The 22,632-nt window shown below is 41.1% G+C and overlaps 5 protein-coding genes across 12 annotated transcripts; 2 read left to right on the forward strand and 3 right to left on the reverse strand.

Moving 5' to 3' along the window:
- The first annotated feature begins 538 nt into the window (after nt 1-538).
- On the forward strand, nt 539-1,534 carry LOC131109758 (uncharacterized). 2 transcript variants are annotated; one of them, XM_078788918.1, is made up of 3 exons: nt 539-617; nt 669-893; nt 945-1,534. In XM_078788918.1, the coding sequence occupies exons 1-3, from the start codon at nt 544-546 to the stop codon at nt 1,447-1,449; spliced, it is 804 nt and encodes a 267-aa protein (XP_078645044.1). In that variant the 5' UTR covers nt 539-543; the 3' UTR covers nt 1,450-1,534. The 2 variants fall into 2 exon arrangements, with proteins under 2 accessions (XP_078645044.1, XP_078645043.1); XM_078788917.1 differs by having other exon boundaries at nt 669-1,534.
- On the reverse strand, nt 997-6,978 carry fdxr (ferredoxin reductase). 5 transcript variants are annotated; one of them, XM_078788913.1, is made up of 13 exons: nt 6,897-6,978; nt 6,652-6,834; nt 6,169-6,275; nt 5,691-5,786; nt 5,406-5,528; nt 5,224-5,337; nt 5,041-5,142; nt 4,708-4,815; nt 4,162-4,246; nt 3,370-3,569; nt 3,132-3,303; nt 2,880-3,053; nt 997-2,577 (listed from the first exon to the last, which is right to left on the reverse strand). In XM_078788913.1, exons 2-13 carry the CDS (start codon nt 6,725-6,727, stop codon nt 2,447-2,449), a joined length of 1,488 nt encoding a protein of 495 aa, XP_078645039.1. In that variant the 5' UTR covers nt 6,728-6,834; nt 6,897-6,978; the 3' UTR covers nt 997-2,446. The 5 variants fall into 5 exon arrangements, with proteins under 5 accessions (XP_078645039.1, XP_078645042.1, XP_078645040.1 ...); XM_078788916.1 differs by having other exon boundaries at nt 997-2,086; nt 2,518-2,577; nt 6,652-6,973; XM_078788914.1 differs by having other exon boundaries at nt 997-2,086; nt 2,426-2,577; nt 6,652-6,972.
- A 51-nt stretch (nt 6,979-7,029) lies between these two features.
- narf (nuclear prelamin A recognition factor) lies at nt 7,030-15,750 on the reverse strand. 2 transcript variants are annotated; one of them, XR_009120785.2, is made up of 15 exons: nt 15,452-15,750; nt 14,349-14,421; nt 14,190-14,255; nt 13,998-14,126; nt 13,801-13,933; nt 13,350-13,484; nt 12,778-12,896; nt 12,321-12,450; nt 11,657-11,729; nt 11,385-11,522; nt 11,156-11,313; nt 9,212-11,079; nt 7,995-8,360; nt 7,796-7,905; nt 7,030-7,701 (listed from the first exon to the last, which is right to left on the reverse strand). XR_009120785.2 is itself a non-coding variant. In XM_058062123.2 (12 exons), exons 2-12 carry the CDS (start codon nt 14,403-14,405, stop codon nt 10,832-10,834), a joined length of 1,386 nt encoding a protein of 461 aa, XP_057918106.2. In that variant the 5' UTR covers nt 14,406-14,421; nt 15,452-15,750; the 3' UTR covers nt 9,067-10,831. The 2 variants fall into 2 exon arrangements, 1 of the variants encoding a protein (XP_057918106.2); XM_058062123.2 differs by lacking the exons at nt 7,030-7,701; nt 7,796-7,905; nt 7,995-8,360 and having other exon boundaries at nt 9,067-11,079.
- A 362-nt stretch (nt 15,751-16,112) lies between these two features.
- Nucleotides 16,113-18,118, forward strand: cybc1 (cytochrome b-245 chaperone 1). The gene is made up of 6 exons (XM_058062124.2): nt 16,113-16,216; nt 16,711-16,798; nt 16,886-16,927; nt 17,029-17,199; nt 17,343-17,487; nt 17,936-18,118. The coding sequence occupies exons 2-6, from the start codon at nt 16,711-16,713 to the stop codon at nt 18,081-18,083; spliced, it is 594 nt and encodes a 197-aa protein (XP_057918107.2). The 5' UTR covers nt 16,113-16,216; the 3' UTR covers nt 18,084-18,118.
- hexd (hexosaminidase d) lies at nt 17,785-22,629 on the reverse strand. 2 transcript variants are annotated; one of them, XM_058062122.2, is made up of 12 exons: nt 22,515-22,629; nt 22,285-22,376; nt 22,093-22,208; nt 21,919-22,006; nt 21,631-21,795; nt 21,373-21,556; nt 20,894-20,965; nt 20,574-20,772; nt 20,334-20,495; nt 20,138-20,245; nt 19,501-19,590; nt 17,785-19,415 (listed from the first exon to the last, which is right to left on the reverse strand). In XM_058062122.2, exons 2-12 carry the CDS (start codon nt 22,369-22,371, stop codon nt 19,244-19,246), a joined length of 1,443 nt encoding a protein of 480 aa, XP_057918105.2. In that variant the 5' UTR covers nt 22,372-22,376; nt 22,515-22,629; the 3' UTR covers nt 17,785-19,243. The 2 variants fall into 2 exon arrangements, with proteins under 2 accessions (XP_057918105.2, XP_057918104.2); XM_058062121.2 differs by having other exon boundaries at nt 22,285-22,604.
- Nucleotides 22,630-22,632: the final 3 nt, after the last annotated feature.

A 22,632-nucleotide genomic window follows, 5' to 3' on the forward strand; every position in this document is an offset into this window, starting at 1 on the left:
ACCTTTGATGACCACCACGACAACTCAAGCCACCATATGGGCCACAGTGAGACCTTTGATGACCACCACGACAACTCTAGTCACCATATGGGCCACAGTGTGACCTTTGATGACCACCACGACAACTCGAGCCACCATATGGCCCCCAGTGTGACTTTTGATGACCACCACCACAACTCGAGTCACCATGCTATGGGCCACAGTGAGACCTTTGATGACCACCACGACAACTCAAGCCACCATGATGATATGGGCCACAGTGTGACAGACTACCACAATGGCTATGTGGACCACAGGGTGGCCTTTGATGACCACCATGACAACTCGAGCCACCATGATGACATGGACCAAAGCCTGACCCTAGACTACCTAAATTACAACTCTAGTCATGATGATGACGACATGGCCCCCAGTGTGACCTTTGACCACCATGACAACTCGAGTCACCATGATGAGGGCCACAGTGTGACCTTTGATGACCACCACGACAACTCGAGCCACCATGATATGGGCCACAGTGTGACCTTTGATGACCACGATGACATGGACCACAGCCTGACCCTAGACTACCTAAATTACAACTCTAGTCATGATGATAACATGGCCCCCAGTGTGACCTTTGACCACCATGACAACTCGAGCCACCATGATGAGGGCCACAGTGTGACCTTTGATGACCACCACGACAACTCGAGCCACCATGATATGGGCCACAGTGTGACCTTTGATGACCACCACGACAACTCGAGCCACCATGATATGGGCCACAGTGTGACCTTTGATGACCACCATGACAACTCGAGCCACCATGATGACATGGACCAAAGCCTGACCCTAGACTACCTAAATTACAACTCTAGTCATGATGATGACGACATGGCCCCCAGTGTGACCTTTGACCACCATGACAACTCGAGCCACCATGATGAGGGCCACAGTGTGACCTTTGATGACCACCACGACAACTCGAGCCACCATGATGAGGGCCACAGTGTGACCTTTGATGACCACCACGACAACTCGAGCCACCATGATATGGGCCACAGTGTGACCTTTGATGACCACCACGACAACTCGAGCCACCATGATATGGGCCACAGTGTGACCTTTGATGACCACCACGACAACTCGAGCCACCATGATATGGGCCACAGTGTGACCTTTGATGACCACCATGACAACTCGAGCCACCACGATGACATGGACCACAGCCTGACCCTAGACTACCTAAATTACAACTCTAGTCATGATGACTACGTGGACCAAAGTGAGACCTCTGACCGCCATGATGACATGGGCCACAGCCTGACCTTGGACTACATGGCGGACTTGGAAAAGGACCACAAGGTGACCTCCAGTTACAATGTATCAAGCAATCAGAGCAGCAGTGTGGTGGAGGATCACAGTGACTCTCAGGGCCAAGTTCACCAGGGCAACGCAACTGTTTAAGGTATGCCGTGTCCAATGATTGCTGCAAGATAACAAAGCATGACAGATTTCAACAAACTGATTATAAATAAAAATTTTACACCAAGTTTATGCATTGTTTTATTTGAAACTAAAGTGCAAGGTGCTTTAGTATAAAATATGTATATTGAAGCTGTTTAATTGCTGCTTCATTATTTAGTCTGGGTGGTTAGTTCCAAGTAATGTGGTCCAAAAAACTTAATTGCCACATTTCCTGCGGTCTCTTAACCTTTTAAAATTCACCCATTTTGGTGAATCAATATTGCTTCAGAGGATATTTGGCTCCAAGATGTGCTTTGTAGACATGTCATTCAAGGATTTCATCTCCTGATTTTGTATAGTTACCCCTAACAGGAAAAGTTTTTTTTTTTTTTTTTTTTTTTTTTTTTTTTTTTTTTTTTAATGGTGGGTTTTCTAGGAATTTAAACTCAAATCCAGCCATTTAAAGATTACGAATAAAAGTACTTAATTCCCTACCAACCAGCAAAAATTCTGAACCCCACAGGCGGGTTACATGCCCATCAAGCACACCAGTAATCCTGTCCTTTTTAGGTACTCATAATCTCCATGTAGACCTTCAAACTTCACCATCGGCAAAACCAAATGGCTGCCAAAGGACCTTGGGGACAAGAATGCACATGCAGAAGACAAATCAAATTATGATTTGGTCATAAAACTTCCGGACTGTTCTTACTGTAAGGGGATCATGCATTTTCCCCACTGTTGCATCTTTGACATTTCAGTATTTTTAACGGCACAAACTAATCCAATGAAAAGGTTTGATTCATTATATTGCACCTGGACATCAAACTAGTATAGAAAGACCAGACATTTTATTTGAAATAAATCAGAAAAAATGTATACATTTAAGACGTATTGACATAATTTTCCATTCCTCATGGGTCAAGTAACCACTCCCTGCCTTGTCAAATGTTGGACACATCTTGAACAGTTTTACCAAGCAATCGCTCTGTGATGATCACGTCCACGCCACCTGCAACATTTCTTCCACGGTCATCAGTTTTTCTCTGGGTTTTCCTGTGGACTCACCCCTCCTCGTCTCCACACGGTCAATCTTCTCCCAGTCTGAGAAGGTCACAGGCTTGACTTCTGTGGAGATGATAAACCAGAATTCTCTGCTTTTCCAAACATCCTTGTGAGCAATTCACTGATGTCATTTGAGAATATATGCAAATATCATAGTAGGATCTTGCTAAACCAACGTGTGATTTTAACAAGTAATTGGTGTCAGGTATAATTTTGTAGACTGGCTACAAATATTGGGGACACCCATAAAAAGCCCCCAAAATGCTTATAAACCGTATATGCCTCTCACAGACAAACACATTTTAAATAAGAACCAATTACAGGTACACAGTGAAGAAATCTGCCAATGTACTATAGTGCGATACCTCTCTTTTCAAGCAGAGATCTGATACTTTGTGCACCAGACTTGGCAGTAGAGACATCCAGTTTTCCAGAGTCCATGTCTTCCATCAAGGATCGTGCAGTGTCAAAACTATTATTCATAGTGGTGGCTATCACGCCAGTTGGGCCTGTTTTAAGCCAGCCACTGCAGTAAAGACCTAGGAACAATTTGATGCGTGTTTACTTATCTTCTTGATTTTAGCTCACTTGGTGCTTTATGTTTTTTTTCTGGGTACCTGCAGCTTGTTGAACACGGCCCATTTGGTTTGGGACTATAGCTCTGTGAGAGTCAAACGGCACTGATGGGTCTATGAGGAGGCTCTTGTAGCCAATGCTGCTGATGACTAGTCCACAGGTCACGTCCTCCACCTCGTTAGTGAGCACTGCCCGCGCTGCTTCACCGGAACCCTGATGTTAAAACTCGTTCAATTAGCAATCTTCAGCACAAGAACAAGAATACAAAATCCACTTTACCTCCAGTTTGTTGACTGCCAGGCGGATGGCAGCCGCCGTGGTGCCATCAGGACTTGGAAGGACCTGAAGTGGGCTCCGGAAGAATCTAAGTCCCCAACTGCGTGTAGACATGTTTCTTCTTTCCTGCTCCTTTTCTGCTGGAAGCTGGAGGGCTACCTTCAACATCAACTCTGTCAGACGCTTTCTTGGTCTTGGTAAATCTGAAAGTGTAAGATGTTGGGTCTTTTTTTGTTGTTGTTGCTGATATCTAATTCAAAGTAGATCACGTGTATTTTATTTTTGATCACCCCAGGGTATTACTCAGCAAATCCCGGTGTCATTTTTTGACCAAAGTCCAGTATGTAGGGTGAAGAGCTAATGCTAGCCGATACCAGCTATTACTGTTACTATTTAATCAAAGGTCCATGGTTTTATTTCTTTCTATAATGTATTTTGCTTTTTCTTTAACCTTTTTGTTATGGTACAAGTTATCATAATAAACCATGAACTACATGCAACATCAATCCGCCCTGCTGTTTTTTCTTAAGCAAGGACATGGCAAGCGATGACAAATGAGGACAGATGACCTCACCGTGGGACAAACTGCCCCCAAAAACAACAAAACACGACAAGAGAATATGTGGAAAACGTGGAGGTGCAAGTTTTAATCTCTGTAAATGCATATTTCTAGATCTATAATATTATATACTGGAGTGCAGTGGAGTAGTGGTTTGCAGATGTTCCTCAGAGTCAGAGAACCCGAGTTGGCATCTAGAAAGTGCTACCCTAGAAGATATTTAGATGAACTCTCACCTTGAACAGCCTCAAGTACACCATCAAAATCTGCTGGCAGCATCTCAGGTCTGGTCCCAGGTAGGTTGACCATTTCTCGAAGCTCCTGTAGTGAAAAAAAACAAATACAGTTAACAACAAGAGGAACTGGATCACAGAGAAATGCAGTTAGACAACTACATTGTAACCCACCAGGCATCTTCTAGCTATTTATGAGGTCTAAATGTACAATGCGTGCTTAGCAGTCAGATAACAATCCATGTATGATGACTACTATCCCTCGCATATGCTAACATGACCTCTCATCAAGTTCTTCATTTCATTTTTATCCTGATCGTCCTGACTGAAGAGTCACAGGGGTATGCTGGAGCCTATCCCAGCTGACTTTGGGGCGAGACTGGTGGACTGGTTGCGAGCCAATGGCAGGGTACATATAGACAAACCATTCACATCATATTCATACCTATGGACAATACAAAAACAACTTTTTTATATTGTTACATTGTTGTATTGTTTGCAAAGTCAAGGAATATGTTATTGGATACAGAAGACTTTTTTTTCCCACACCTTGATTGTGCATGCGACTTGCATGGGTCCTCTTCGGCCGACAATTAGCACCCTGCGAACCTTGCTTTCCATCAGAGCTTCAAGGGCTGGCTGGGTGATGTCAGTCTTCTGCAGACCAACGGAATAATGTTCTCATTTATGGCAACAATACAAACATAACATGAAATGACTAAAACACATAATTAATGATACAGCAGTATCTATGTATTTGTGTATGTTGATATTTGAAAGTGTTTAAACATTTTATTTTGACATTATTATCACCATTAAAGAAGCACAACACACACCCATCGCCTTATACTGTAAACAAGCACCAATACTGTCTTTGCTTACCTTTAAAATGTCTGTGGGTGACAGTAATATTCTTGCGACGTCCAGAGCGACATTGCCTTGACCCAGGACAACTGCTGTTTCACAACTCAGATCTGGACTCAGCTGAATGGAAAAGATGATCAACAAGCTAAATCTAAAAAAAAAAAAAAAAATACAAAAAATCAGCTTCAAGAAGAGATATACCTCTCGACAGCTCGGCAGTCCATTGTACCAGCCCACAAAGTCTTTTGCAGAGTACACACCGGCCAAGTCTTCTCCGGGTATCCCCATACTCCTATTTGCCTCCGCACCATAACTCTACCACAACACATGTTAAAATAAATAACAATCACACACATGAAAAATCTTTAACAGAAGCATCTTACCAATATAACGGCATGATAGGCTTGCTGCAGCTCTTGAACGCTCACATCCTTCCCAATGTTCACGTTACCGTAGAAACTACAGCGAGCATGTTTGGCTGTCTGCGTGAAAGTGTTGATGACGTTCTGAGGAATTAATGTCGGTGATTATTCTCTAAGGAAAATACATTGGATTGGTTCTAGCTTCTTTCATGCTCACAATGGATCAAAGCGGCCACCACATCCTTCAAGTTATCTTTATGTGGCCCTCAGTAGAAAAAGTTTGGACACCCCTGCTTTTGGCCTTACCTTCACTTCAGGATGATCAGGAGCAACCCCAAACCTGACTAGGCCAAAGGGGACAGGAAGTCGCTCATAAATGTCCACCTCCAGGTCTTGAGGAGCCTGAGAGGATGATGTAAACATACAAAAAAATCTAATTTAGTAATCAAAAAAAGACTTTTTCACCTATATCATAAAGCTAATATGCAGTTTTCTCAACAACATCTTATCATTTGTTGTGTCTACATGTGTCGGTTTACAAAATTTTTCATTTTTCACGATGTGTGGCACAAAAAAAGAATAGAACACCTGGACACCTCTACTTTATTAGCACATAATTATCAATGAGATACTGACTTAGGGTGAATGAGGTGGGTTTTCTGCCCCAAAATACAGACTATTTTTGGGAACGTTGGTTGAATTAGAGGAGATCCATGAATATGCAATTGGAGGGATCCACTGTAAACCTAAAAATCATGAATCATGAATATGTCTATATTCATACCTTCATCAGGTGCTGTGCTGTGTAGAAACCTGCTGGCCCGCTCCCAACAATACACACCTTTGGTCTGCAAGAAGAATAAGCTGCGTCTCCAAACGCAGCTGAAGACTCTGTTAAGGTTTATTGTTAAAGTAAATGCTTCGTTTGTTTTTTAAATGCATAATCAACGTAAATGAAAGTGGCTTAATACAGTGGTTGTCAACCTTTTTAGCTGGAAAAAAGGTGTAAGCACAATCAGTACCTGATTTATTACTGTCCAAAACAATGCTCATCTGGGATGTTCTTGTTGAAAATCCAAAATTATTAACTTAATCAGTGACGTATTTAAAATCTCAAGCTTACTTGCTTATTATAGTCGGTGCGGTATTTGAGAAATCAACAATGGATGAAGAGTATTTGTGAAATGTTAGGTGGTTCGCTAAGCTCTGTCAACATGCAAACATACTTTTCACATTATAAATCAACATTTAAGTCAAAGCGACTCACCATATCGACTAATCCAGCGACTTCTTCTCCAAGTCCATAAAGTGGCTTTGTTAAAAAGTCTTTTATAGCCGGCCATTTGTATTTCTTTAGCGAAAACAGTGGGTTTTAAAACAAGAAATGTTGAAATTGTTCCTGTTTGGTAGGCAGTCCACTCCGCTTTGAGCTTTGGTCAGGCAGCAAAGACTGAAAACAGAGACAAGCCAAGGAAAAAAAACAAGTTTTTGGTCAGCATAAAGCGGTGCTACCTTTTAATTCTACACATATTAACTTCTTAACATGATGAAGACAGCATCACCAAACACTCATCTCTGACAGTCACGGTGTGCACCATCCAATGTCGTCCGGGAGAAAACTGAAATAAAGTATGTTGTTCCGCCTTGAATGTTTCAATTCATGAATACAAATACACAAATACAACATTTTCAATGTATTATTTTTTATTGACTCTTGACTCTTAATGACTCGAGACTTGACTCAGACTTTAATCTGATGACTTGGAAATATTTGACATTTTCAGTGAAATGTTTTGAGTAAAATGTATCTCCCAGCAAGACAACATATTTCCAGTCAGGTTTAATAAACAACAAATGTGTGGATTACATTTCCGTGTGCTGACTAAATCCTGAATGCTCTGTCAGAACTTTTTTCTTGTGACACTGGTTTTGCTTTATTTGATTGTTATTATTTGTTAAAATGGCATTTTACAACAGTGCTTATGTGCTAAAGACTTACATACATACATACATTTTATCAATCGCCTTCCTACATGGGTAGGATGTGGTATAGTACAAGCACATAATAGGCCAGCAAAGCACATTTGTTGTGAAAAGGAAACAAAAGACACATTTGTTATGAAAAGGAAACCAAAGACCAGAAGTTGACACCTTTGCAATTTGCAGGCTGAGCTTTTTGTTGCAAGACAAGAATATCTTTGCACTATATGTATCTTATGTCCACTGGACTTTCTAAGTAGGAATGATGGCACGCATGTTGTAATCTGTATGTTCTGGTTGGAACTGATGGTCTGGCAGTTTGGAATTGCTTTTTAAACTGTGGGAACACAAAGAAAAAACACACAAAAAATTAAAAAAACAACAACAACACAACAACATTGAAAACAGTGTGATAATAAGTGGGACCTTACTCTGTATCTGCGTCTGAAAATGATTCCTACTGCTGCCATGGTGACCGTTAATACCGTCACATTCACAGCAATCATGATGAGATCCAAAATATTACTGCATTGTTTCACTTCTGTGAGGGGAAAAGACGTGTACTATTTGTTATGAAGTCTGACAAAGTGGGAAGAGCTCTTCTTTGAACAGCAACACTTTCACTTTCACCTCTGACAATGATGACGGTGTCATTGCTGAGGAGGGTTTTCTCATTCTGAGCGTCTAATTTGAAGAAGGTCCATTGACAGGTATACAGGTCAGCGTCTTCCATCTGCAGCAGAGACAGCTTGATAGTGAAGCCACGGCCCTGGTCGGGGTGGTTGAAAGAAGTTATGTGAATTCGGCCCTGAAATTCTGTAGCTGTTGTGCTCTTGATAAGCCGGCCTTTATCCAAGGACAAGTACAGCACATCCCTTCGGCCTTGGAAATGCCTGCGGAGGTAGACCCCTACTGGATCAGGCAAGACGGTGGAGCAGGTTATCTCAGAGGAGGAGTTGACGCTTACAACAGACGCTTGTGAAGGATTCTGAGAAACTGTGAGGAAGAGATACATTTAATTAATTGATGTGCAGTCAGGTCATGTCTCGGCGTGACAATGACCTCAAGGCTGCAACCAAATTGACAAAACAATGGTTCAGTCCGGGGTGTCCAAAGTGTGGCTCCAGGACAAGTTCCGGAAAAATACAGTAATCCCTTATTTATCGTGGTTAACTGCTTCCAGACACAAGGAAGATTCCTTACTCATAAATGGAACATTGTTGTTAGAGTAGAATAAAACCTGTTTATTCATTCATTTTCTACCGCTTTTCCTCACAAGGGTCGTGGGGGGTGCTGGAGCCTATCCCAGCTGTCTTTGGGCGAGAGGCGAGCCAATCACAGCGCACATATAGACAAACAACCATTCACACTCACATTCATACCTATGGACAAACCAAACATGTTTCTTGGAATGTGGGCGGAAACCGGAGTTCCCGGGGGAAAACCCACGCATACACGGGGAGAACATGCAAACTCCACACAGAGATGGCCGAAGGTGGAATTGAACCCAAGTCTACTAGCTGTGACGTCTGCAAGCTAACAACTTGACCGCTGTTTACAACCTTCTAAATACATTTTTAAACATTAGAGATCTCTAGACATTGAATAACACCCCTATATTCACCTTTAATCACGTATTACCCAGTATAGAAGACATACAATGAGTAAATATGCGATTTGAAACATAAATAAGGCTGATGCACATGTGTGGCTAAAAAGGTTTTCTCTTGGAGAGCTAAAAAAAAAAAAGTAGCGGTTTTAATGGCAAGACTCTAAACAACAGAAAAAGATGACTCGTTCAAGAAATCCTAAATATTTTAGCGCCAATGATATTTGATATTCCTCACCTGGCCAGGTGTTCACTACAGCTGGAATGCATAGTAGTCCAAGCACCCAGCTCCACCAGCTGACTTTCATCCTTCCCAGCCTTGTTGAACGCAGCAGCTGACGGACTAAACAGCTTGACTTTTTCACACAGAAGTGATGTGGTTGGAAAAAGGAAGTAAGATGGTTGGTTGTTTTGCAGGTGCAAGCCCGCTTTCACCATCAAGTGTACAGCACAAACTTGGTCATACCACAGACAAATTTGTAGGTAAAATAAGCTTTTAGAAATTGTTTGGGTGGGTATCTTTTAGCTAGAAATGGCAAAAGACTTAAATGTCAAAAAATTTAAAACAAGTCACTCCATTTAAAAGATTTAACTGTACAAGACGTGGAGTATGACAAGACACGTTGAAGCACATATTTAAAAGAAAAGCTTCATGTATCAACATTTCAGCATTTCCACTTTGCATTGTGCCTTTTTGCTACATTTTCCCCAAAAATTTAATGTTTAGTTTTACAGTGTATCACTAACTAATGAAAAACAAACTGCTGCACTTTGGACACCCCTACTCTAAACAAATAAAACCAACAATTTTCAGTTGTCAGACTTTTTTTTTGTGGTCAGCATGTATCAATTTTATAAAAGACAAAACACCAGCAACATAAATAAATTAAAACAAAAAATTTGCCATTGTTTGTTGTGATGTAACCTCCCCTAGCCGACTTTGGGTGCATACAAACAACCAAAGGCGCGTATAGATACTCAAAGCCAGACACTGGGACAACTATGAAGTTACCACTTTTCCTCCCTGCTACCACAGCTTGTATCATTCCAAAGAAATACTGATCACGCTTCAAACTCACATTTTTCATTGACCGACGAGGCAACAGGTTGATTACTGTTGAATAATTCTAACACTTATTCTGTACATTTAACTTTGGACTGGTTTAGATTAAAAAAATATGTTCCTTATGTACATTCGGATGAGTTTTTCTTAGTTGGCTTATTGTTGGGCATGTCAACAAGAAATCACATCACATTTGTGAACTTGTCTGCACTAAAGTATTCTTTGTTTTGACTCTACAGCGTCCTCCAGTGGAGGTCTGCATCTACTCCGTCCAGCTGTGATTGGTTTAAACATGCTGGCTGGCTTGTCCTGAACCCCAGGCTCACACTGAATCCGTTGTGGATCTGTTGCAGGCTCACACTAGCTCTTGTGGTGCAGCTCCGGCGGCCATACGGCCAAAAGGAAATACTCCGTTTGGGGTCAACCTTTTTTTTTCCAGACACCAGAATACTCATGTCATATCACTAGAAGAAATGTGATAATCGTTACAGTGACAATTTGAACGATATGTATCAACATTGTACCATCAGAGAACAAACAACAATATGAAGTCATTAAACGTAATTTAATTTTATTGGAAGTACTTACTCATTTTATGATGTCAAAAGGCGTGGCTGTGCAGGCAAATGGTTTACAAAAACGTCCTGTATACAAGGCTACTTATCACGTGAACATCTACTCTCGCGAGACCAGAGCTGCAACGGATTCAGTGTGCGCCCGGGGTAACTTAGCCCAATGATAGTTTGTCAGATGGTGGACCCTCATTAATCATTCCAGCTCTCATCATCTTTATCCTCACCACTGCATGTACGGGGCCTGCGAGGGCATCTGTCTCTGACTCTTATACTGGGTGTGAAGTAGCTTGCCAGCCTGCTGTGAGTCCTGGCCCTGAAGCCAGTCTTGATAAAGGGTCTGCAGGGTGGGGTTGACCTCCGGGAGACTGACTGACAAGCTGCTGTAAGCCTCTTCCATCTGCTGGACCAGGTTTTTATCCACCCGGCCTGTCGTCTCGCTCTCTGCTTGACCACGGCCGCTCAAGCACCCTGTGAGATCCCCGAGAAGCATGTCGGAATGAAAATGGTGAGGAATAAGAATGAAGTCACAGTTGCAGTGTTATACCTCCTGGGCAGGACAACACTTCCACCAGCTGGTAAGGGACCCGTCCTTTCCTCATGCGATGAACCAGGGTCTGGATGTTCCTGAAACCATAGACCGCAGCAAACTGCAGCAGCGTTTCTCCATCTCGCTCCAGCGTCACCTCCTGGAAATCCCGGTTCCTACAAAATTCAAGTGTTTGAATGATAACAATTCTCCTCCATGCAAACCCACCGGTGTCATTTTGTCTCACCTAAGGGTCTTATATGTGATCTTGTGGACATCCAGACCAAATAGCTCTTTGGCGGCATGCTTGAACACATGTTCCAGAAAACCCTCAGAACCGTGTCCTTCATGTCGAACCAGCGCCACGTCGCCACCTTCACCCAGCCTGCAATGGTTAATTCACTACTGTATTTTTCTATTGTATTGTAAAGGATGAATGAAGTATGAATTGCCACCATGACTCAAGTTCTGCAAAACATTAACTGTTCTTTCATAAAATGAGGCTGGTCAAAAACTCACACATGGTCCAATGGAACAGAGTCCAGCTCCTCCACAGAGATCTTCTTCTGTTGCATAAGGTAGTAAATCTCCCCTGGAACACGACACAGTATGTGAATAAAGTATTGCTGAAACATGTACACATAACATACACAGAACACTCCTGAAGATGAGCTGAGAAATTGCAAGAATTTGCATTTTCCATTCTTGGATCTTAAGGAGGTTGTAAGCAGAGCTTCAAAATGAAAAAAAAGAAAAGAAATGGAAGTCAGACTAAAGATTTTTTGAAGAAACACTTTATGAAGGCCCTCGTCTGTGTGGTGATGACTGGCTTTGTCAACAGGACAACGCTGGTGTTCACAATGGCCGCCTGACACGGGACTATTCCAGAGGAGTAAGCTCACTCTTTTGGACCATCGTGTGTGTTCCCCAATTAAGAACATTTAGATAACAAGGGAAGTTTACAAAATTGGAAACCAGTTCCAGACAGTGGCTCTCTGTGAAGCCATCTTCCATCCCTGGAACAACATTCCCACTTTTTCCCACCGCCAACAACTACAGTGACTTCAACTGGTCTTGATCAGGAGTGTAAATATGTATGATCAATTCAACATGAACATGTTTATGACAAATCAAAGTAGGTCAGATAGTATTTTTCATCTCTACTATACTGCAAGTACTGAACCTGAGGTCAGGACACAGTCCACATCTCTGCTCTCCAGCAGACTGCTGTAAAACTCTTCTCTGACAGCCTCCAGTTTTTTGTCAAAGCAGGGAGCCACCACCATATGGTACACTTTGTCAACATTTATCTTCTGTTGGAAGAGAAGATAGTGGGGGGTTATGATGACATCCAAATATTAATACTCTAACAATTGATGCTTGTTTTGTGTGCTTAGTCTGAGTGCAGACTTTTTTTATCTTAATATTTTGACTTGATTACCATGTTTTTCTTTATTTCAACGTTACTAAAATATAGTTATTTGTCCTTATAAAATTTGTAATGTTATTCTAAAAGTTGTTTTTTTAAAGAGTGGGCCAATAAAAAACATAAAAATACAAAAAATACATCAGCCGACTGCAAATGACCAAACTCCTGTGTTTGCTCATCACATCCTTTGATTGCTGATATGCTCACTGACCTGCTGTTTTGAGAAGTAGTCTTTGACTAGACAGCCCATAATCTGCTGCGGAGACCTTGCTGTGCAGATGTGGGGGGTGACCAAACTTCCAAGGACACGCTCTGAATAGCGGATCCAGCCTGTTCAAGCAAACATACACTTTGGTTTTCTAACACTTTCCACATTTCAGCCTCAGGTCTGTTATGTTATTTGCAGTACTTGTTCAGTTAATAGTACGGACATCTCTGCGCTACACCTTGCCAACTTCCTGCCTTTACCTGTCTGAAGGTGAACAATGCCACATCTAGTTGAGTTATTCTCACAAAAGGAGGGTCAGAATAGCTGTCAGAATGTTCCACAGCAAGTTGTCACTGCCACTGTCCCTATCACTCAAACAGGGAGTGGTGGAAAATGGGTGCTCTATCTCTCCACACCAGCTCCGCACTGTTATCTGCACTTCTCCAAATGCTGCAGACGCATAAGAACTCCCAGCAAGGTGTGCAATCAATGACTGCAGCTACGAGGGTGCAAGGTAGGGCGGTTAGCTAAAAACAGGGCGGCGGAGGTGAGACAGAATATGAGGAGAGTTGTACCTGGACAGGAGGAGGTGAACATGGGCAAGGCGTGGGAGTCATGGTGCCTCCTGCGGTACCTCTGAATAAACTCCTTTTGACTCTCAATGATGCTGAAACCTGCTGCCAGAGTGGTATCAAACACAAACTGCACCCCTGCACAGAAAACCCAGACAGATGATATACGATGATATACAGTTCATGATTACACGCCTTATTTACCTTCCTCTAAGGTCAAATGTAATGCATCTTACCTTCTTGTAAGGTAAAATGAAGTGAACAATTTAACATAATTCTTATGTAATTGATCAGTCAGGCCTGTGTAGGAATTTCAAAGCCATGATGTGACAGCAAAAGCCATATTTAAGCAATATTTGAATACTTTGAATAAAAAACAAGGTAAAGAACATGGCTCGTCAGTGTTTCTAGCTAAATAAAGCACACAAAAAAGTAAAAGTACTTAGCGGCTTACCAAGGCTCTTGAGAAAACCACAAAGTTTATTGGCAGCCTCAGCGATGTCCAGGTCAAACTTTACGGCAAAAAAAGGCAGCGATTGCGGACACACCGACGCCACCAGAACCTTGTGCTTGGCCACGTCACACTTCTGATGCGGACAGAGGGACATTACTCAAAAATGCTCCCAAGACCAGCCGTTAAATGTAGTTTACCTTATTGAGAGCAAAAACACGCTCCACTTCCTCCAAGTTCTGCTGAGAGATCTTCAGGCTCTCCTCTTCAGACATACAGCCGTCACAGGATAGACACGCACTGAGGAGCAACTGGGATTCTTCACGCTCCTGATGGAGTTTCAAGATTTGGAGTTTAATGTTTTTTCAGATGACTTCGAAATAAGGCTTTACCTGTCCATTGACGAGATCGCTCTCCTGATGTGTGCTGATATCATCATTGCTCTGTTTTTTGTTGCACTGTTGAGGAAGTTGTTGATAAATTCAACAAATCATTACTGCTAAAATTTATGAGTAGTTAATCTCTGGGATAAATATCTAGAAAAAAAATACCTGCTTGGTGCAGTTCTCGCACTTTTCCTTGCGCTTCCCGATACTGACCTCAGACATTTTCTTAAGCTGTTATCTGTGAAGAGACGATGATAAATACTTCTACCTTCAGAGAAATGAATCATTTCCTTTGACTGTGCCGAAGTTTCAGCCTGCTTATCATCAGCAATGCGCAATTATCCTGACACCACCGGTTATTATTTACGTATACGCACATTATTGACAAACCCCATAACAGAAATTCATCACCTTGGACTTCGGTACGTGACAAAAAAAAACTAACGAAAAAAAAAAATAATTAAATGAGATTAGGAAAGCAGGAAGTGAACAAATGTAACAGTTACTGATTGTAAAAGTACCAGATGGAGGGGTAGGATTTAATAAGCTTTGCTTCTTCCTACTCCTTTTGGACATGTGGAACTGTGAACTGATTATGTGATGCATTCAATTGTAATCTGATGCATGTTCAAATGAAATAAAACCACTACCATAAATTCTTAACTCATTCAATCACAGCCGTTTTTCAAAAAACGGATCTTTCAAAGCACACAGAATATTGTCTTCTACGGAACCTAACAAATAAAGATTAGACCCCTGTCTTTCATCAGAAAAATAGGTTTGTTTCTACCTTTCTCCGTTCATTAGCAAGCAGTAGTAGAGCATCAGAACATAAGTTTCAGGAAAATATTTGTTCACGACTAAAAAATGGGAGGAAAAAAACACTTTTCAAAGATCAATATAACAATTTGCAAATATAAAACCTTGACCTATTTACATGTTTCACAAGTAATGTTTACAAAAGGTCATTTTCCCCAGTGGTAAATGCAATGGGTTGGCAAAATGAAGTCAATGGAGCAAAATAATGAAACAAAAAGAAAAACTACCATTGCCATTCGTATTTTGTCCCAAATTCCCATATGTGTCCAACAACAACAACAACAACCAAAACCCACAGTCATTTGTGAAAATAAACAGAAGTTAAAAATATCGATCTCGCCGCGCAAGTATCGATCCGCACCTTTAAAATAAACACTGTGGGAAGCGCAGCACTGACGCTTCATTTCTGTTTTTTTTTCTGCGAGGTTATTTTTTTTTCGGAAACTCACCAGTCAGCAAAGTAAAAAGGGACAAAAGAGATGAACATCAGCACCACTGGAGGAGCTCCACTGCCAAAACAGCCCAGAAGAAAAGGTGAAACCACAAGCACTCAGCACACCTCAAGTGTAAAGGAAAGGTCGGTGCATTCGTTGTCAATGGGACTGGTATCGTTAGACGTTAATGTTATTTAATGACACACAAATGGGTGATTTTAAAGGAATCGGCGTTTCTCAAACCGGGCCCAGTCATGTCTATGTACGTCCGACTCCATTGTTGCAACCGAGAACGATACAAAGCAGCGCATGCGCACAGAGCGTTGCCTGCCCCGGAAGTATCAATAAAAATAATTATAAATGTCTTATATTGAACATAGAACATATAATATATTATTTATTATTAATATATTATTATTTTAATATTAAAACTGTGGTATTTTATTTAATTTGTAACAAAACTATTTAATTTATTATCGAATTGATACAACAGCATTACTATAGTATTATAAAATGTAACTGTATGGAAAATATATTAATAACTATAATAATATAGTAACAATATATTATTTTGAAATAATACACCCATTTGTGTGTTTATTTTACTTAACTTTTATTTTGAATCCAACCGGAAATGAATCCATCCAATCAGACAACACGCATCCAGGAAGGAAGTATCACCAGAAGACGTTTACACGAGTAGAACTTCCTCATATATTACAGTACATAAAGTGTACCGTCGCTTTTGTTGGAATTGTGATTGTGAACTAAACATATAAGGTAAGGGATTTTGTGTTTTTCGTGTCAAGGGGGCCACCTTTTATACACCACAATATTGATTATTTTCAGCCCAAATAGTTACATTGTACAGTGAGTAGGGCCACGTTTGCTGTGGCGATGCAAATTAAACACGGGAATCAGAATGAAAACATGAAGGAAATATGAAGAATTGGGTTTAGGTACAATAAAGTAATGGTAATGTCATATCTTCCACACGTGGAAATCTATGGATTTGGAATGGAATATTTGGAGTCAACAGAGACATCCCTATCACACTTATTATATGCATTTTAAACATTGCTTCTTGTCAAAGCGTTGTCCTGCTGGAAAATGTCAATTGCCTGGTGAGACAGCAGCACTTTCTATTTAAGTTACCATCAAAAAACTATATAAAGCAGAGCAAAGCATGCCAAACAGCAAATAGGCTACTAGTACTACTGTATGAGGGCGAGTCTATAGTTTTGTAGTTTGGTATACACATGTTTTTGTTTTAGATGGGATACATGCTAGTAGAGGAAAAAAGCGCCACTATTCTGCACCTGAAGAGAACCCCTGGCATCCGTTCCTGGTCTCTCTTTGTTGGTAAATGTGCATTTTTTAAAAATTATTAAGACAGATGAATTAAGTGAGAATATAAAACAACAACTTGTCTTCCCTCCTTGTGTCCAGGTATGGCATCAATTGGATTGGCGGCTGCATACTACAGCTCTGGTACACAAACACATATATGTATTATATGTATATATTAATATATTTCATTGCTTGACACATATATTTCACGACTGCCCCTATTTGTCATGTTTTCTACACAGATAGCATCTTGTGGAAGCTTTTCTATGTGACGGGCTGTCTGTTTGTAGCAATGCAGAACATGGAAGAATGGGAAGAGGCAGTGTTTGACAAAACTACAAATGTTATTGAACTCAAAACCATTAGCTTGTACACTTTAGTTTTGACATTGTGGAAAAAGGGACAAGAGAAAGGTAAGTTGTGGCTGAGAGAGGGGTTATCTACAGTGGAATCCGCTTATGACGCCAACCAAGGGGCGTTGAGATAAGCGGGTTCCACTGTATTGGGAAGTGCAGTAATACACAAAAGTCTTTATCGGTTTTCTCCCCTTTTTAAGTTGTGTTGGACTTGAGGCATCTCCATGATGTCTGCATTCAAGAAGAAAGGGTCCGTTATTTGGGGAAAGGCTACCTCTTGATGTTACGCCTGGCTACAGGCTTTTCCTACCCGTTGACTCAGAGTGCCACGCTTGGGGGGCGCAGGTAGCTCTCAACTACTAACAGCCTACAAGATACAGTGGAACCTCTAGAGATAAAATTTAGCTCATGAAGTTGTACAATTTGGGAAATTACATAATTTTTGTGTCAAAATACAAAACTAAATGCAACATACTGTGACAGAACATTGGAGCTCCTGTAGCAGAAGTCCCACCAATAGTCTTAGCTCCAGCACTCTGGAATAAATGGACTTTTCCAGGGAGTGGTGTGATACCCGTCTTAAAAGGGAGACTCTTCTCGACTTCCACACGGTGTCGAAAGGAAAGAACGTATCAACAAAGACCCTAAGCCACAACAGCCAAATTGGAGCTTGATATGTGATAAATCCAATTGTGCTTATAGAGGTTCCACTGTATATATATTTTTTTCTGATTATACATTGACATAAAAGATTGACCATGACTGCTTTTTTCTTTTCTCCATTACTTGTCAGTGATGTGGAGGCCCTAGAGACACTGCTGAAGAGCTTTTTGGGTCTGGAGGAGCGAGGGCAGCAGGATAAAATGGCAGAGTACACAGAGGAGGAAGTGGACTCCTCGGGTAACAGCAGCGATTCAGAGGATGAAAAAGAAAAACGTTGACACAGGTTCATATGTAAATAAACTTGTAAGTTTGACTGGATGGATTTTGGGATGCTGCCACTGCCAAGACATAACATGTGATGCCTTTATTGCTTGGTATGCTTACCTACAGACTTGAATTACATTCATGCATGCTCGCGTGTTTATTTCAGAATTGTACAGCTTGCATTTTAGGAAAATATTCTTACATTCAAATTCGTATGTAAAGTATTATTTGGCAAGACATTCTAGATTATTGTGCCTTTCTACTGAACCCTGATCGGTATTTATTGTGTGTGTCAACGGACCAAACAGTTTCCTGGACCACCCAGTTTTTGGTTGTTTTTACACACTAAGCTAATTGCAAGCCAGTCGAGTAAATGATGTGTGAAGTTCCTCTGCCTGTTACGTCTCTGTGTGTTAACCAAAGACATACCCTACTCAAAAAGTCAGGGTTATTTTGTGTGAATTTTCAGGACGAAGCTAAAATGCACTATGTAACGTTTACAGCTGAATTTAATTTGAATGCACATGAACTGTGCAACTTTCTATTTCAGAATGAGCTGAATGGCAAAATTTGCAGCAAGTTTGTGAACAAGTTGTGCAACAAGCACTGAAACATTGAAAATTTTGCCTTCATGGCGATGTCAGAATTGTGTTAGGTCAGATGCTCATTCATGTAGACGTTTGCTTCTTTCTCATCATCAACTCTATGATGATGATGTGTTGTGTCCTTATTCCAGCCAAACATTGACATTTTTATCCACCTGTTGCTGTTTTGTAGAAACATCTTCTGCTCCGTGTCTTATCAGCTGCACTAGCATAAGACCTGCATGTAACATAAAGCCCAGTCACAATTACATACTATGTTTGATATGTGATCCTTTTCATCACTTTGTTTATTCTAAGCTTCCACTTTTCCTTTCAGCCCATCAATTTCTTTATAAAGTGACACCTTTTCATTCTTCAAATTCAGTCATCTCGAGGTCACTACACAAGATAATTAAAAAGTGAAAAGTGTTCTGAATCAGGCCTGTATATACTGTAAGTACATAGAGAAATAAATGAATTCCACTTGAAAATCATTCTATATGTATTGGGTTTAATTTTGTCAAGGAACCATAATGTTATGTATTCCCCAATCCTTAGTCTTTACATTAGCACTAAAAAGGAAGATGATTCTATGGAACTATCTTCACTGTGCATTCTGAGATTTCATCAATAATGCTCTGCAGGGGGGCCATCACCGGGCTAACATGCTCCTCTATCCACTCTTGTGCCGTTGAACCTGGGTAAAAATGACTCATCTGCTCTCTTACCGCAGCCACCTTCTGTTGCAGCATAGCCAAATACCTTAGGAGAGATACATAATCATATTATCGATCCACATGCGGGGCACAACCGATGCTGTCCAGATTGGAAAATGACAAGTTCTCACCCTGATGCTTGACTGTGAATCTGCACTGCGATAAGAGGATTCAGCATCCTCCTTGCTCTGTGGTAGGGACTAAACCATCCACGTACATACCTAGGTCACATACAGACTATATTCATCCAATTACAGTGGAAAATCTCAGACTTCAGCTATCGACCATGTTTTTTATGATGGAAAAGACCAAAAGTGGAATTTACTGCAGCATCTGAGTTAATACAACTAATTAGATTTGGGGTGTCCAAAGTGCAGCCCAGGGCCCATTTCTGGCCCTGCAGCTTGTGTTTTTGTTGACCTATGGCACACAAAAAATGGAAAATATTAAGCAACTAGCTGGTATTGTCAAACTAATAATTAGAGAAAGTTTTGCTTTTAAATGTCGATGCAATACTTGGTGTGATTGTCACAAAAACATTTGTTGGCTGCCTATTTGTAGGTGTCACCATTTTGTAATTGGCAGGGCAAGAGAATCTGTGGCCAGAGCCGCCCCTGATTGATTTAGATAGTGATAAAGGAAATAAAAAAAATAAGCTGTTGAATGAATAACAAAATGAAATACAAAATAATTAATAAATAAAATAAAGGTTTGAATTAATAATGAGCAGAAAACAAGGTAAGTATTATGTCACCAATCATGACTCACATATTTTTTTCAAAATACATGATGTCCTCTGAGGTAAGGAGTGCATCCAGTTCCACAATCGACTCTGCCAGTGTCCTTCCCGGGAACAGGATGGCATCACCAGAAGCGCTAAACACCAACGAGACAAAAAGCTCTTAAAGTGAAAAATCAACATGTACTTTATATTTAAAAAAAAAACAAAAAGTGAAGGCCTCACCCTCCCATGAACTCTGCCTCCACAGAGGAGACACCCAACATTTTTGTCACTTTGCTTTGAACCTCAGGACTCAATTGGCCGTGGAGAAGTGTTTGGAGACAAGTTGCCAGTGAAGGAAGCGCCACTGGCATGAGCTCACAAAGCACAGACAGGTGGTCATACCTGATGATGGGAAAGCACAAATGCACTTCATGAGGGTTTGTCCATATGAAGATAAGGTTAGAAAAAACACAGTATTACCTTTGCCAGCCTGTTATGGCAATGCCCTTCAGATTTAAACCTGTGGGGAGAGACGCTGCCACCTTCAACCATTGCAAATGGTTCTCGACATGTCTGTGTGTGCTGGGAACACTGGTGTAAACACAGGTGGAGCCTTTAAAGGAGCTTGCTGCCCAGACATCTGGCATACCGGCACTATAGTACTTCTCCAGCAACAACACTGCGAAGAAAGAGAATAAAGTATATCTGAATCAAAACTATGTAGGAGACTGAGAACAATCACATCATTGTAATATTCCACAGGCCGTATTGTTGAATGAAAATGACACTGTAGTTTGTACCTGTGTTGTCCACATCCAGATTAGGTGTGTAATCCCACAGCATTGGTTGGACGAGTCCTGCAATACCACTAGCTGTCATAAAAACAAAGAAATGCAGACATTTACATGATTAGACTATTTTAGACTGATCCAAGTGTTGAACTACAGTCAGCCAGAGTCAAAACAACACTTCATAACCAGGGGTGTCATGCATTCCCATAATGCATTGCGTCTGAGAAAAGCATTTAATTGGAGGACAAGCGTCATAGAAAAGGGATGGATGATGGTGCAATTCTTTATCCACCACAAGATCTCGGAGTCCAGAAGGAGGCTGACATCATTGCAGCACCCTCGCAGGCACCATTGCTCAGACGTAACGCATATGGAAAAACTCATACATTAATGTATTTTAGCACTAGTTATTGTAAAAATTATAGCTAAATAAAATGTGAACACAAAAGTACAGAGATTACATTTTCTGTCAAGATATACTAACTAACCTTTCAATGTGTCCTGGCTCATCCCCCTCATCATATCATCCCACATGATGATCGTGATGTCAGGCCACGCCGCTTTGATGTACCTTGCCACCGATACGACATGGGTCAAGAAAAGTTGCTCCACTGTGCGTCCAGGTGAAGCCAACCATAATTTTGACATGTCACCCTCACCCAACCTGTAAACCTAAAGGTAAATGAAAGAGCTTAGGAGAATGCCAATACCGGAATGATAAAAATGCAACAACTAGTACACGTTACCTCATCTGCGCCTATGTGCAATGTCTTTAGACCTGGATGGTGCTCCACCACCTGCCTCAACATCTCCATTACAAGCTTTAACCCATCTTCTCTGAGAGGATTGAGTGTGCCCACACAGGTTGACACTTCTCTCAAGTTCCACATGGCTTGGTGCTTGAGCACAAACTACAAGACAGAGAAATGTGTACAATGGGAGTGCGTGGGTCAATACAAATATCCATAGTATCAATACAAAGGGTAGTTGAGTTTATGTTTTGTACACAGAGAAATCACAAGACATCAGCCTACCTCCATATGGCCAAAGGTCTGCACAAGCGGTACAATCTCCATGCCCTTAGATTCTGCAACTTTCTGCAGGGACAATATCTCATCTTGGCTAAAAACACAGCATCGCATAAACAGCGAAATTAACTAGAATTCTCCCAAGCATAACAACATGGTCAATATCCAGCTGTGTTGTACCTGTATGGAAGTTGTGCTGTGGCCTGCAGCAGCTTCAGCTCTCCCTCATAAGGAAACATGTCCTCATATTCCACAAGGAGGCCATCGGCACCCAGCTGAGAGAAGCACTCTATCAGCTGGAGCAGCAAAATCGAGAAAGCGTTTACACATACATGTTTAAAGCGTTGCTATGACAGAGCGGCTTAATTTTACCTGGTGTAGGTATTCAATTTTCGGAGGGGCACCTTTTAAATCCAGATGTACCAGTTTCTTCCCTGTGGGCCACGGTGGATTCCTCATCCTGCCTTTTGTAGCAGTGTACAGTAGGTCTCAATAAATAAAGCAACAAGGTGTGTGTGCTTCTTTTTATGAATGGTAGCTAAACCTTAAGAGGAAAAAGAAATATCCGTGCACACAACGTAGACATTTTGGTACTTACTTACTTCAAATATCGTATAAATAGAAGTACAGAACTATAAGCCGTAACAAAGTGGACTTTGATTCTCTATCTCGTAGCATATCCGCAAACAATGTGGTGTCCACGCCTATTACACAGATTTA

The sequence above is a fragment of the Doryrhamphus excisus genome, linkage group LG2, assembly GCF_037039965.1.
Source record: "Doryrhamphus excisus strain RoL-2023G ecotype Guam linkage group LG2, RoL_Dexc_Guam_v1.1, whole genome shotgun sequence".
Classification (NCBI taxonomy): Eukaryota; Metazoa; Chordata; class Actinopteri; order Syngnathiformes; family Syngnathidae; genus Doryrhamphus; species Doryrhamphus excisus.

What these genes read in the sequence shown, in the direction of transcription:
- LOC131109758 (XM_078788917.1), top strand. Translation starts at nt 544, where the DNA reads ATGGACCACAGCCTGACCCTAGACTACCTAAATTACAACTCTAGTCAT. An exon ending in AACATGGCCCCCAGTGTGAC is followed by an intron (nt 618 to 668) that starts CTTTGACCACCA and finishes CCACAGTGTGAC; the next exon opens with CTTTGATGACCACCACGACA.
- fdxr (XM_078788913.1), bottom strand. Translation starts at nt 6,727, where the DNA reads ATGGCCGGCTATAAAAGACTTTTTAACAAAGCCACTTTATGGACTTGG. An exon ending in CAGCACAGCACCTGATGAAG is followed by an intron (nt 5,787 to 6,168) that starts GTATGAATATAG and finishes TCATCCTCTCAG; the next exon opens with GCTCCTCAAGACCTGGAGGT. An exon ending in CCTATCATGCCGTTATATTG is followed by an intron (nt 5,338 to 5,405) that starts GTAAGATGCTTC and finishes GTGTTGTGGTAG; the next exon opens with AGTTATGGTGCGGAGGCAAA.
- narf (XM_058062123.2), bottom strand. Translation starts at nt 14,405, where the DNA reads ATGTCTGAGGTCAGTATCGGGAAGCGCAAGGAAAAGTGCGAGAACTGC. An exon ending in GTTCACCTCCTCCTGTCCAG is followed by an intron (nt 12,897 to 13,349) that starts GTACAACTCTCC and finishes TTGCTTGAACAG; the next exon opens with GCTGGATCCGCTATTCAGAG. An exon ending in AGTGTTGTCCTGCCCAGGAG is followed by an intron (nt 11,080 to 11,155) that starts GTATAACACTGC and finishes GGGATCTCACAG; the next exon opens with GGTGCTTGAGCGGCCGTGGT.
- cybc1 (XM_058062124.2), top strand. Translation starts at nt 16,711, where the DNA reads ATGGGATACATGCTAGTAGAGGAAAAAAGCGCCACTATTCTGCACCTG. An exon ending in TTCCTGGTCTCTCTTTGTTG is followed by an intron (nt 16,799 to 16,885) that starts GTAAATGTGCAT and finishes CCTTGTGTCCAG; the next exon opens with GTATGGCATCAATTGGATTG. An exon ending in GCCACGCTTGGGGGGCGCAG is followed by an intron (nt 17,488 to 17,935) that starts GTAGCTCTCAAC and finishes ATTACTTGTCAG; the next exon opens with TGATGTGGAGGCCCTAGAGA.
- hexd (XM_058062122.2), bottom strand. Translation starts at nt 22,371, where the DNA reads ATGAGGAATCCACCGTGGCCCACAGGGAAGAAACTGGTACATCTGGAT. An exon ending in AAATTGAATACCTACACCAG is followed by an intron (nt 22,209 to 22,284) that starts GTAAAATTAAGC and finishes TTGCTGCTCCAG; the next exon opens with CTGATAGAGTGCTTCTCTCA. An exon ending in ATTCACAGTCAAGCATCAGG is followed by an intron (nt 19,416 to 19,500) that starts GTGAGAACTTGT and finishes ATCTCTCCTAAG; the next exon opens with GTATTTGGCTATGCTGCAAC.